The sequence below is a fragment of the Oncorhynchus nerka genome, linkage group LG22, assembly GCF_034236695.1.
Source record: "Oncorhynchus nerka isolate Pitt River linkage group LG22, Oner_Uvic_2.0, whole genome shotgun sequence".
Lineage (NCBI taxonomy): Eukaryota > Metazoa > Chordata > Actinopteri > Salmoniformes > Salmonidae > Oncorhynchus > Oncorhynchus nerka.
Window position 1 is genome coordinate 8,282,861 of NC_088417.1, and position 13,345 is coordinate 8,296,205.

At 43.7% G+C, this 13,345-nt stretch overlaps 1 protein-coding gene across 2 annotated transcripts in view; it reads left to right on the top strand.

Annotated features, from left to right (window-relative positions):
* LOC115126596 (uncharacterized) overlaps positions 1-13,345 on the top strand; it is a 145,356-nt gene that overhangs the window by 59,092 nt on the left and 72,919 nt on the right. The window contains exon 4 of one of the 2 annotated variants that reach the window (XM_065006897.1): positions 7,256-7,315. The exons of the other annotated variant lie outside the window; for it this stretch is intronic. Coding sequence (XP_064862969.1) covers positions 7,256-7,315 — 60 coding nt within the window. The remainder of the gene's footprint in view (positions 1-7,255; positions 7,316-13,345) is intronic. 2 annotated transcript variants of the gene reach the window in all.

Sequence of the window (13,345 nt, forward strand, 5' to 3'; positions counted from 1 at the left end):
AGTTAGTCGGACGTCTTGGCTCGATCCATGTGTGACAGAGTTAGTCGGACGTCTTGGCTCGATCCATGTGTGACAGAGTTAGTCGGACGTCTTGGCTCGATCCATGTGTGACAGAGTTAGTCGGACGTCTTGGCTCGATCCATGTGTGACAGAGTTAGTCGGACGTCTTGGCTCGATCCATGTGTGACAGAGTTAGTCGGACGTCTTGGCTCGATCCATGTGTGACAGAGTTAGTCGGACGTATTGGCTCGATCCATGTGTGACAGAGTTAGTCGGACGTCTTGGCTCGATCCATGTGTGACAGAGTTAGTCGGACGTCTTGGCTCGATCCATGTGTGACAGAGTTAGTCGGACATCTTGGCTCGATCCATGTGTGACAGAGTTAGTCGGACGTCTTGGCTCGATCCATGTGTGACAGAGTTAGTCGGACGTCTTGGCTCGATCCATGTGTGACAGAGTTAGTCGGACGTCTTGGCTCGATCCATGTGTGACAGAGTTAGTCGGACGTCTTGGCTCGATCCATGTGTGACAGAGTTAGTCGGACGTCTTGGCTCGATCCATGTGTGACAGAGTTAGTCGTACGTCTTGGCTCGATCCATGTGTGACAGAGTTAGTCGGACGTCTTGGCTCGATCCATGTGTGACAGAGTTTTGGTTTGCCGATTAAGACCCACTACGTGAGATCGTAGACTAAGTTCTGTCAGTGTTATAAATGTTTTTGGTGTTTCTGGTGTTTCTGGTGTCACGAGCAGATCCCGGTAGCTGACCAACGCGATTACGGTCCGGCACTGAGTATGCACACAATAATATGATTATTGAGCATAGTCAGATTAATATAATAGTTTGATTTAAACATTTGCATGCTTTGCAAGAATAACTATTTCTGGTTTCAGAAATAGAAATAATAATCCTGTTTATGTGGACACATCTGAAACCAGACTACCTGATGGGATTTTGATAAAAGCACAAAATCGACAGTCAAAATAAACGTTCTACCACAGCAACCATGTTATTTTTGTGATGCCCATTTCATTCTGAGTTCGGACGTAAAATGTTTTTATGTGAAAACTCATTCTAAGATGCATACTTTCAGGTTTTCCAAAAACCACTTGGGAGGCTGCTGTCACATGCTCAGATCAATTACACTGTCATTATTGTTGACGTAGACTCTCAAGCCAATCACTGACTGTGACGACAGAACTGAAGCAAATCGTACAATCTGGCCAGGTTAATATTTATATTTTAATATGGTAACGTTTCACATTGTGACATGTAATAATTGTGAAAGACTTGAGTCTGACGAACAGTGTGGGAAGACCTTGAGTCAGCATGGACAGGAAAGAGGCATGGCCATGGGACGGAACACAATAGGATGACGTCCCTCTGGTGTTAACCAGGAAATGCAAGCCCCCTCTTCCAGGAGTCAAAGGAGAGAACAATGGGAGGGACACATGTGGATCACTTTACAACCGGGGACTTTTAAAAACAGTTTACTGGTGATGCTGCGCTGCCAGTATCCCATCAGGTGGTCCTGGTATAAGTTGAGGTCTCCAGCTCAGGAAGTCTTAGATTTCATAGTGCTCTCATTTCACCCTCTTAACGATTTCACCCTCTAACTATTTCACCCTCTTAACTATTTCACCCTCTTAACTATTTCACCCTCTAACGATTTCACCCTCTAACTATTTCACCCTCTAACTAGTTCACCCTCTAACTAGTTCACCCTCTAACTAGTTCACCCTCTAACTATTTCACCCTCTTAACTATTTCACCCTCTTAACTATTTCACCCTCTTAACGATTTCACCCTCGAACTATTTCACCCTCGAACTATTTCACCCTCTTAACGATTTCACCCTCTAACTATTTCACCCTCTAACTATTTCACCGTCTTAAGTATTTCACCCTCTTAATTATTTCACCCTCTAACTATTTCACCCTCTAACTATTTTGCACCCTTTACTTGGGCACTTAGCAAGCATTCTACCACACCCAAGACATTCTCCCGTAACAGAGAAAACTTGGAATCTCTGTGAAAGCAAACTTCTAAATTGAACCGCTTATAACATAAATGATGTTTAGTTTGGGGGTGATGGAGCTATGCAAACTAGAGGAAATGTTGTAAAAATCTCACGTTCACAATCCACAACCCATGAAGATTAGTACATTACAGATGGAGCAGCATAGGTCCCAGAGGTGTTGTCCCTGATCAGTGTTTCCCTGAGCAGTGTTTCCCTGAGCAGTGTCCCTGATCAGTGTGTCCCTGATCAGTGTTTCCCTGAGCAGTGTCCCTGATCAGTGTGTCCCTGATCAGTGTTGTCCCTGATCAGTGTTTCCCTGATCAGTGTTTCCCTGATCAGTGTGTCCCTGATCAGTGTGTCCCTGATCAGTGTGTCCCTGATCAGTGTTTCCCTGATCAGTGTTTCCCTGATCCGTGTTTCCCTGATCAGTGTTTCCCTGATCAGTGTTTCCCTGATCAGTGTTTCCCTGAGCAGTGTCCCTGATCAGTGTGTCCCTGATCAGTGTTTCCCTGATCAGTGTTTCCCTGATCAGTGTTTCCCTGAGCAGTGTTTCCCTGATTAGTGTTTCCCTGATCAGTGTTTCCCTGATCAGTGTTTCCCTGATCAGTGTTTCCCTGATCAGTGTTTCCCTGATCAGTGTGTCCCTGATCAGTGTGTCCCTGATCAGTGTGTCCCTGAGCAGTGTGTCCCTGATCAGTGTTTCCCTGAGCAGTGTTTCCCTGATCAGTGTTTCCCTGAGCAGTGTCCCTGATCAGTGTGTCCCTGATCAGTGTGTCCCTGAGCAGTGTCCCTGATCAGTGTGTCCCTGATCAGTGTGTCCCTGATCAGTGTTTCCCTGATATGGTAACCTGACCAGTTACAACTCTGGAGCCTGTGACAGTCATTAATCACTAAAATAAATCAAAAATATAGAGTGATATATGGGCTATGACAGGACCAGAGTTTTTCTAATCAGGTCATATGGTTTTAATAAACTCCTGGAAAAACTCCTGGCCCTGGGGAGGATTAAAACCCTGTAAAATTACAGCAACCTTGTACTTGTTCATATGAATGACATGTAGACTAGACTAACAGGGGGGTCCTCTACCCAGACACAGACACGACAACTACGATTGGACAATAGAACTCACAGGGCTGAAGCTTGCTTTGTGTAGGCCAATGCAGCTGTACGGCTAATTAAACATGAACTCAGTCTATGTCATCACTATTGTGTTGATTGACTCATTCCAGTTCACACTTTTGGATTGAAAAGGCCTAGGTAGTCTAGCCAGCCCAAGTTTGAATATAAACTAAATGTATTTTCTTGTAACCAGGGGTGTAGTGCTCCCGGAGCGCGGGGGAGCGACGCTCCCTCACTGTTTTCAATTTGAGAATACACTAAGCTGGTAAAACTATTTCTGGAAAATTTTATTCTGATAAATTCTAAATAAAATACATTTAATTACCACAAAAATAAATCATTTATCTGATACAGCTCACTTCCTGACAGAAAGCTTAGTGCCAACTGAAAGGAAGGCTTTGATTGGTCTTCATATTTTGGTAATGAAGGTGTTTGACATGTTTTGACGGACAAAGCAGGAAGTGCTGTCTGTGATGATTGGTCCCGCCTCTCTGCAATGTAACAGCAAGCTATTGTGTACTTGATTGCATTTCAGAAACAACCGTTTTTTCAGTGTCGAAACAATCAGTTCAGGACACTTCTTCTCTCCAACCTCTCGACAACGACATACCTTTGCGTGTAGGAATAAATTGTGCTCTGTAAGTCCATTTAAGCAATTTACTTATATTGGGAGAAACATACTGCTGTGAGCGTTTTCAAATGTCTCACTACAGGCCCAGCATAAACAGAGCAGGGAGACAGTGCACAGGCCTGGCTCCCCCAGTGTCAGAATGGCCAAAGGGGCCTTGCGTGCCGAGAGTTTGTTTTGCACGGAGGCCACATGTTTTGACATTGCATAACTCTGTAGCGCAGTTTGTAAACCATGATTTATTTCTGGGGTATTTCTGGCTGAACGGCTCCTTCGTCTGCCCCTTGTGTAGAAACAACCCTCCTGGTGAGTCCGGTGGACGGTGAGGTCACTGTCCGGCGCTGTGTTCAACAGAGAGGCTGTTCACCGAGCGTTAATGAATACCACTGTCACCAGAGGAGACAGTTTATTATAGAACAAATTGTTGATTATTAGTCGTAAAGCAAACACACTGAATGGACGGCTGGAAAGTTGCGCAACGAACGCCAAATGGCTAATCACAAAGGAGTCATCAGTCTTCACAGACATTCCGGCCTCCATGAATCCAAAAGTCAGCTGTCAGAGATCAGGCCTCAATTAAAAGTGAATTAAACGGAGGGTCTTTTGTGAGAACAGGGCAGCCTTTGTAGTGCTGTTGGCGCAGGTGGCTTTCATCACATGTTGTAATGGTATCAGATTTACACCTCATGACTGGCCAATCCTTTCCCTTATTTCTCCACTCTCCTCAATGGGAAATCCTGTCCCGACAGACAGGAGTTCTAGGACGGACTCGTACGGTCGGTCTTAGGTGTCTGTCTGGGATGTTTTTCTGCATGAGAATTAGCCACACCAGTAAAAATCATTGTTGTCAATGTGGGAGTCTAAACAGGCCATTCACTGTCAGACCATGTAATCATTTGGAAAAAGAAAAAGAGAGCCACAGACTCTAGGAGCTCAGATGCAATAATTGAATAACCGAATAACCAATAACCGACAGACAGGCTGTCTTCATCAGGGTATATGAAACCAGCTTGTCTGTCAAAACGTTGGTTATTCGGTTATTGTGCAGCTCTCCTTTTCTTTTACAAGTGTTCTACTCTGCTAGCCAGCACCTCTCCTAAACAGGTGTTCTACTCTGCTAGCCAGCACCTCTCCTAAACAGGTGTTCTACTCTGCTAGCCAGCACCTCTCCTAAACAGGTGTTCTACTCTGCTAGCCAGCACCTCTCCTAACCAGGTGTTCTACTCTGCTAGCCAGCACCTCTCCTAACCAGGTGTTCTACTCTGCTAGCCAGCACCTCTCCTAAACAGGTGCTCTACTCCCCTAGCCAGCACCTCTCCTAAACAGGTGTTCTACTCTGCTAGCCAGCACCTCTCCTAAACAGGTGTTCTACTCTGCTAGCCAGCACCTCTCCTAAACAGGTGTTCTACTCTGCTAGCCAGCACCTCTCCTAACCAGGTGTTCTACTCTGCTAGCCAGCACCTCTCCTAAACAGGTGCTCTACTCCCCTAGCCAGCACCTCTCCTAAACAGGTGTTCTACTCTGCTAGCCAGCACCTCTCCTAAACAGGTGCTCTACTCCCCTAGCCAGCACCTCTCCTAAACAGGTGTTCTACTCTGCTAGCCAGCACCTCTCCTAAACAGGTGTTCTACTCTGCTAGCCAGCACCTCTCCTAAACAGGTGTTCTACTCTGCTAGCCAGCACCTCTCCTAGACAGGTGTTCTACTCTGCTAGCCAGCACCTCTCCTAACCAGGTGTTCTACTCTGCTAGCCAGCACCTCTCCTAAACAGGTGTTCTACTCTGCTAGACAGCACCTCTCCTAGACAGGTGTTCTACTCTGCTAGCCAGCACCTCTCCTAACCAGGTGTTCTACTCTGCTAGCCAGCACCTCTCCTAAACAGGTGTTCTACTCTGCTAGCCAGCACCTCACCTAAACAGGTGTTATACTCTGCTAGCCAGCACCTCACCTAAACAGGTGTTCTACTCTGCTAGCCAGCACCTCTCCTAAACAGGTGTTCTACTCTGCTAGCCAGCACCTCACCTAAACAGGTGTTCTACTCTGCTAGCCAGCACCTCTCCTAAACAGGTGTTCTACTCTGCTAGCCAGCACCTCACCTAAACAGGTGTTCTACTCTGCTAGCCAGCACCTCTCCTAAACAGGTGTTCTACTCTGCTAGCCAGCACCTCACCTAAACAGGTGTTCTACTCTGCTAGCCAGCACCTCTCCTAAACAGGTGTTCTACTCTGCTAGCCAGCACCTCACCTAAACAGGTGTTCTACTCTGCTAGCCAGCACCTAGTCTAAACAGGTGTTCTACTCTGCTAGCCAGCACCTCTCCTAAACAGGTGTTCTACTCTGCTAGCCAGCACCTCTCCTAAACAGGTGTTCTACTCTGCTAGCCAGCACCTCTCCTAAACAGGCGTTCTACTCTGCTAGCCAGCACCTCTCCTAAACAGGTGTTCTACTCTGCTAGCCAGCACCTCTCCTAAACAGGTGTTCTACTCTGCTAGCCAGCACCTCTCCTAAACAGGTGTTCTACTCTGCTAGCCAGCACCTCTCCTAAACAGGTGTTCTACTCTGCTAGACAGCACCTCACCTAAACAGGTGTTCTACTCTGCTAGCCAGCACCTCTCCTAAACAGGTGTTCTACTCTGCTAGCCAGCACCTCTCCTAAACAGGTGTTCTACTCTGCTAGACAGCACCTCTCCTAAACAGGTGTTCTACTCTGCTAGCCAGCACCTCTCCTAAACAGGTGTTCTACTCTGCTAGCCAGCACCTCTCCTAAACAGGTGTTCTACTCTGCTAGCCAGCACCTCTCCTAAACAGGTGTTTTACTCTGCTAGACAGCACCTCTCATAAACAGGTGTTCTACTCTGCTAGACAGCACCTCTCCTAAACAGGTGTTCTACTCTGCTAGCCAGCACCTCTCCTAAACAGGTGTTCTACTCTGCTAGACAGCACCTCTCCTAAACAGGTGTTCTACTCTGCTAGCCAGCACCTCACCTAAACAGGTGTTCTACTCTGCTAGCCAGCACCTCTCCTAAACAGGTGTTCTACTCTGCTAGACAGCACCTCTCCTAACCAGGTGTTCTACTCTGCTAGCCAGCACCTCTCCTAACCAGGTGTTCTACTCTGCTAGCCAGCACCTCTCCTAAACAGGTGGATGTTTTCATGGTAATCAGATTCATATGATAACAAGGGCATAGGGTTGTGGTACAATATCTTCCTTCCCAAAAGTTGAACACAGAAAGTTAATTTTTTATCTCTCTGCGACATGAATGATAAAACATTTCAAGGTTGATATTCTATTTAATATATTGTTGTTTTGCTCCTCTATTGTTCAAGAACAGAAATAAAACCCCTGTCAAATCAAGTCTGTATTTGTAAATGTTTCCCAGCAAAACGCTCTCCACATGTAACTGTACATTTAACCAGATGTGTCAGGCCAGTGTCCCTTTGGCTGGGTCCTATTAACAGTTATTTTTCTCTCTCTCTCTCTCTTGGCAAGATAAGAATGAATCAGCCTGGCGCTCGGGGAGGACACTTCCTGGATCAAGTGAATGCAATGGTCTGTTATTGTTCTGAAATGAAGGGTTATCTGAATGATGGTTTATGGCTAAACTCCGACGTCTGATTTCTCCCTGTTCATAACTAGTTTTACCTTCTGGCTTTGTTTGACTCATCTCAGAGTGGCTTAAAGTCCATTAATAAATCATACCTTTCGGTTACTAGTCCAACGCTCTAACCACTAGGCTACCCTGCCGCCCCATATACAGTACAGTATCACTCAGAGGTAGATGTACAGTACAGTATCACTCAGAGGTAGATGTACAGTACAGTATCACTCAGAGGTAGATATACAGTACAGTATCACTCAAGAGGTAGATGTACAGTATCACTCAGAGGTAGATATACAGTATCACTCAGAGGTAGATGTACAGTATCACTCAGAGGTAGATGTACAGTACAGTATCACTCAGAGGTAGATGTACAGTATCACTCAGAGGTAGATGTACAGTATCACTCAGAGGTAGATGTACAGTACAGTATCACTCAGAGGTAGATGTACAGTACAGTATCACTCAGAGGTAGATGTACAGTACAGTATCACTCAGAGGTAGATGTACAGTATCACTCAGAGGTAGATGTACAGTATCACTCAGAGGTAGATGTACAATACAGTATCACTCAGAGGTAGATGTACAGTATCACTCAGAGGTAGATGTACAGTACAGTATCACTCAGAGGTAGATGTACAATATCACTCAGAGGTAGATGTACAGTATCACTCAGAGGTAGATGTACAGTACAGTATCACTCAGAGGTAGATGTACAGTACAGTATCACTCAGAGGTAGATGTACAGTATCACTCAGAGGTAGATGTACAGTACAGTATCACTCAGAGGTAGATGTACAGTATCACTCAGAGGTAGATCAGTACTCAGAGGTAGATGTACAGTATCACTCAGAGGTAGATGTACAGTATCACTCAGAGGTAGATGTACAGTATCACTCAGAGGTAGATGTACAGTATCACTCAGAGGTAGATGTACAGTATCACTCAGAGGTAGATGTACAGTATCACTCAGAGGTAGATGTACAGTATCACTCAGAGGTAGATGTACAGTATCACTCAGAGGTAGATGTACAGTATCACTCAGAGGTAGATGTACAGTATCACTCAGAGGTAGATATACAGCTGTCAACATGAAATCTTTTGCATCTCCAGAGGATTATTAAAGTTGCAAAGCCGATATAGATAGACAAAGGGCTAATTTGGTTATAGATGTAAAGCCAAGGAGTTAATGGGGGTAACAAATTAATGAATGGTTAAACACCATTATGTCTGTCATGGTATTGCCCTAACCCTTATGCTCTCAGGCTAAACTGGGTGCCTGAGGGGGGGGGGGGGGGGGAGCTGGGGAGCTGGGGGTTACTTGATTGGACGCGGTTCTACTATTGGATGCTGTGAAGCTTCACTCAGATTGAGGCATGATTTTGCCAGGTGGGCTGGGCTGGGCGAGTACAGAAACCACACAAAGGTTCCGGATTTACTCGGCACGCTTTGAGAATCCCCAACTTCCTGTCTGCCGCTGGCCTCTCTGTGGGCTGACATGACCCCATTACCCCCACCACCACCCAACCCCTCCCTATCCCACACTATGCTTCACACTGCCCTGAGCCCGTTAGCATTAGCGCTAGCGACCGGACAGGCCAGCCTATATGACACAGCGGGATCTCTTTGATCTCTCGAAGGCTTTTGATACAGATGATCATGCTATATTGAGGGAGAGATTGTCGAGTGGAGGTCTGGAGGAACTTGTCCCGATTGGTGTTTTTAAATCACTGATGAAGGATTTTTAAGACTGAATCCCTGACCTGTCAAAAGTTTTTAATTTGCATTTTTATATTCTTGTGAATTCTATTGGTTTTTTACTGGATTACTTGTAGTTTTTCATGTTGTCTGTCTGTAATTGTGTAATGACTTGGTGCTGCCTATCTTTGCCAGGACGCTCTTGAAAAAGAGATTTCAAATCTCAATGAGCCCTTCCTGGTTAAATAAAGGTTAAATAAATAAAAAATAGGGGTTGAATATTTGGATGGACTGAAGCTATGGCAGTCTAGGGAGGAGAAGAGAGAGGAGAATGGTAACATGGGATGCTGTCTGGCACACTCAGGGGTGTTTCCTGGCTGTGGGACTCCAGAACAGTCAAAACAGTCTGTGGAAGAAGCCTTCCTCAGATGACTACAGGCCCAGAGTGTGTTTTTATCAGCACAGCTAGCCTAGCAAATGCTCACCACATGGCCCACTAAGTTCCACCAAGGGCACAGTGAAACACAAACCTGCGCCAACTGATACTGCGACTGTGAGCCACATGGAGCCACATCTGGCCCCCTCCCATCTAGGTGTTTCAACAGACTCATTTCAGAGTTTAGGCCTATGACTTTCTTTTCACACATGCCTTATAATGGTCCAATGGGAGGGGTAAGATTGGGCCTGTGCTCTTTATGGTCCTCCTCAGATCTACTTCAATCCTCTGTTTTTCTTCCTGATGGGCTGATGTCTTTTCTTATACAGACCAGGCCTTCTTTATTAGGAACTCTCTCATTGGAAATGTGACATCTCTTCCTCATTAGGAGCTCTCTCATTGGATATTTGACATCTCTTCCTCATTAGGAGCTCTCTCATTGGAGATATGACATCTCTTCCTCATTAGGAACTCTCTCATTGGAGATACAACATCTCTTCTTTATTGGAGATATTCTTTATTTATCTCTTCTTTATTCTTTCTTTCTTTATTATTTATCAGTGTAGCCTAGTGGTTAGAGCGTTGGGCCAGTAACCGAAAGGTTGCTAGATTGAATCCCTGAGCTGACGATGTAAAAATCTGTCGCTCTGCTCCTGAACAAGGCAGTTAACCCACTGTTCCCCGGTAGGCCGTCATTGTAAGTAAGAATTTGTTCTTAACTGACTTGCCTAGTTAAATAAAGGTTAAAAAAAATGTTTTGAATGTCATTGGAAACCCAGTGTTTCCCGAAAAAGCTTTGTGGTGATGGTAATAGTCACTAGTGTATCTGAATGACTGTCTCAATGATGAAATGTCTTCACAAGCACACCACAGACCTTGACTTCCCTTGACGTCATATTCAGGGTGTCATTCAACCCCCCCCCCCCAAAAAAAACATATCTGTAAATTTGCTAATTTTGTATTTTTCAAACACCTGAAACAGCCTTATCAATCTAAAACCATCATAACCACCTTAAATCTATGTAAATAACCATCATAACCACCTTAAATCTATGTAAATAACCATCATAACCACCTTAAATCTATTTAAATAACCATCATAACCACCTTAAATCTAAAACCATAACCATCATAACCACCTTAAATCTAAAACCATAACCATCATAACCACCTTAAATCTAAAACCATAACCATCATAACCACCTTAAATCTAAAACCAGAACCATCATAACCACCTTAAATCTATGTAAATAACCATCATAACCACCTTAAATCTAAAACCATAACCATCATAACCACCTTAAATCTAAAACCATAACCATCATAACCACCTTAAATCTAAAACCATAACCATCATAACCACCTTTAAATCTAAAACCATAACCATCATAACCACCTTAAATCTATGTAAATAACCATCATAACCACCTTAAATCTAAAACCAGAACCATCATAACCACCTTAAATCTAAAACCAGAACCATCATGACCACCTTAAATCTAAAACCAGAACCATCATAACCACCTTAAATCTATGTAAATAACCATCATAACTACCTTAAATCTAAAACCATAACCATCATGACCACCTTAAATCTAAAACCAGAACCATCATGACCACCTTAAATCTAAAACCATAACCATCATGACCACCTTAAATCTATGTCAATAAATCAAGGATTTTTGTATATATTTGTACAGTGGCAAGAAACAGTATGTGAACCCTTTGAAATTACCTGGATTTCTGCATAAATTGGTCATAAAATTAGATCTGATCTTCATCTAAGTCACAACAATAGACAAATACAGTCTGCTTAAACTAACAACACACAAATTATTGTATTTTTCTTGTCTATATTGAATACATAATTTAAACATTCACAGTTGTAGGTTGGAAAATGTATTTGAACCATTAGGCTAATGACTTCTCCAAAAGCTAATTGAAGTCAGGAGTCAGCTACCTGGAGTACAATCATTGAGATGAGATTGGAGATTTTGGTTAGAGCTGGCCTGCCCTATAAAAAACACTCACAAAATTTGAGTTTGCTATTCACAAGAAGCATTGCCTGATGTGAACCATGCCTCGAACAAAAGAGATCTCAGAAGAGTGAAGATTAAGAATTGTTGACTTGCAAAAAGCTGGAAAGGGTTACAAAAATATCTCTAAAAGTCTTGATGTTCATCAGTCCACGGTAAGACAAATTGTCTAAGTTCAGCGCTGTTGCTACTCTCCCTAGGAGTGTCTGCCCTACAAAGATGACTGCAAGAGCACAGCGCAGAATGCTCAATGAGGTTAAGAAGAATCCTAGAGTGTCAGCTAAAGACTTACAGAAATCTCTGGAACATGTTAACTTCTCTGTTGACGAGTCTATGATACGTAAAACAGATGACAGATGAAACTAAAGTTGAGTTGTTTGGAAGTAAGGAACACACAACACTACAGTATGTGTGGAGAGAAAAAAGGCACAGCACAGCACAGGAACATCAAAACCTCATCCCAACTGTAAAGTATGGTGGAGGGAGCATCATAGTTTGGAGCTGCTTTGCTGCTTCAGGACCTGGACAGCTTGCTATCGCCAATGGGAAAATTCAAGACGTTTTGCAGGAGAATGTAAGGCTATCTGTCCACCAATTGAAGCTCAACAGAAGTTTGGTGATGCAACAGGACAACAACCCAAACCACAGAAGTAAATCAACAACAGAATGACTTCAACAGAAGAAAATACACCTTCTGGAGTGGCCCAGTCAGTCCTGACCTCAACCCGATTGAGATGCTGTGGCATGACCTCAAGAGAGCAGTTCACACCAGACATCCCAATAATATTGCTGAACTGAAACAGTTTTGTAAAGCGGACTGGTACAAAATTCCTCCTGACCGTTGTGCAGGTCTGATCCCAACTACAGAAAACGTTAGGTTGAGGTTATTGCTGCCAAAGGAGGGTCAACCAGTTATTATATCCAAGGGTTCACATACTTTTCCCACAATGCACTGTAAATGTTTACACGGTGTGTTCAATGAAAACCTATAATTGTTGGTGTGTTATTAGTTGAAGCAGACTGTGTTTGTCTATTGTTGTGACCTAAATGAAGATCAGATCCAATTGTATGACCAATTTATACAGAAGTCCAGGTAATTCACAGTCCAGGTAATTCACACGTTTTTCTTGACACTATATATTTTTCTGCATACCTCTTGAACTGTCTGTGACTGGTGGTTCTTTTATTTTTTAAGAAAGTAAATATCCTTCTCTGAAATTTTCCTCAAATCTAGATCAAGGATTGGAAGGAATGTGTCTTATTCAGTTCATTTAGTTATCACTTGCTTTTCTAAAGTCTGCCAACCTTGCCAGCAGGCATGCCAGGCTGAAATGGCTTCTTGGTAGATAGTTATGACATGGCTAGCTAAAGCCAACTTCAAAAAATGTGTAAGTGGCTAGTAGAAAGAGAAAAAACTAACAATCCCCCTCCCCCCAAAACAAATATCAGTATTTTTTTAACAGGGCAAATCTGTTTCTAACCGTCCACTTCAGATCTTCCCTTGATATGTCATCCGAGTTCCCTCCATTGCCGATGGCAGTCTTTCACCCGCCAGCAGGTGAATTGGCCACCTGACAATTCTGGCAAATGCCAGATGGGACTGACCATTTTTGTTGTTGCGTCGGCTGGTCAGAATTGATTCACAAAAATATTTGTTTTCATTTTAAAAAATTCAAAAATAAAAAGTGACATGGCTGGCTGCCCATGGGCCTGTTAATATCCTTTTTTAAATTGTATTTCCTGTTATACTAATCTACAATGAGCCTTTGGCTGATCAGTGGGCAACGACCGGCCTCAGGATGGGCCGGCCA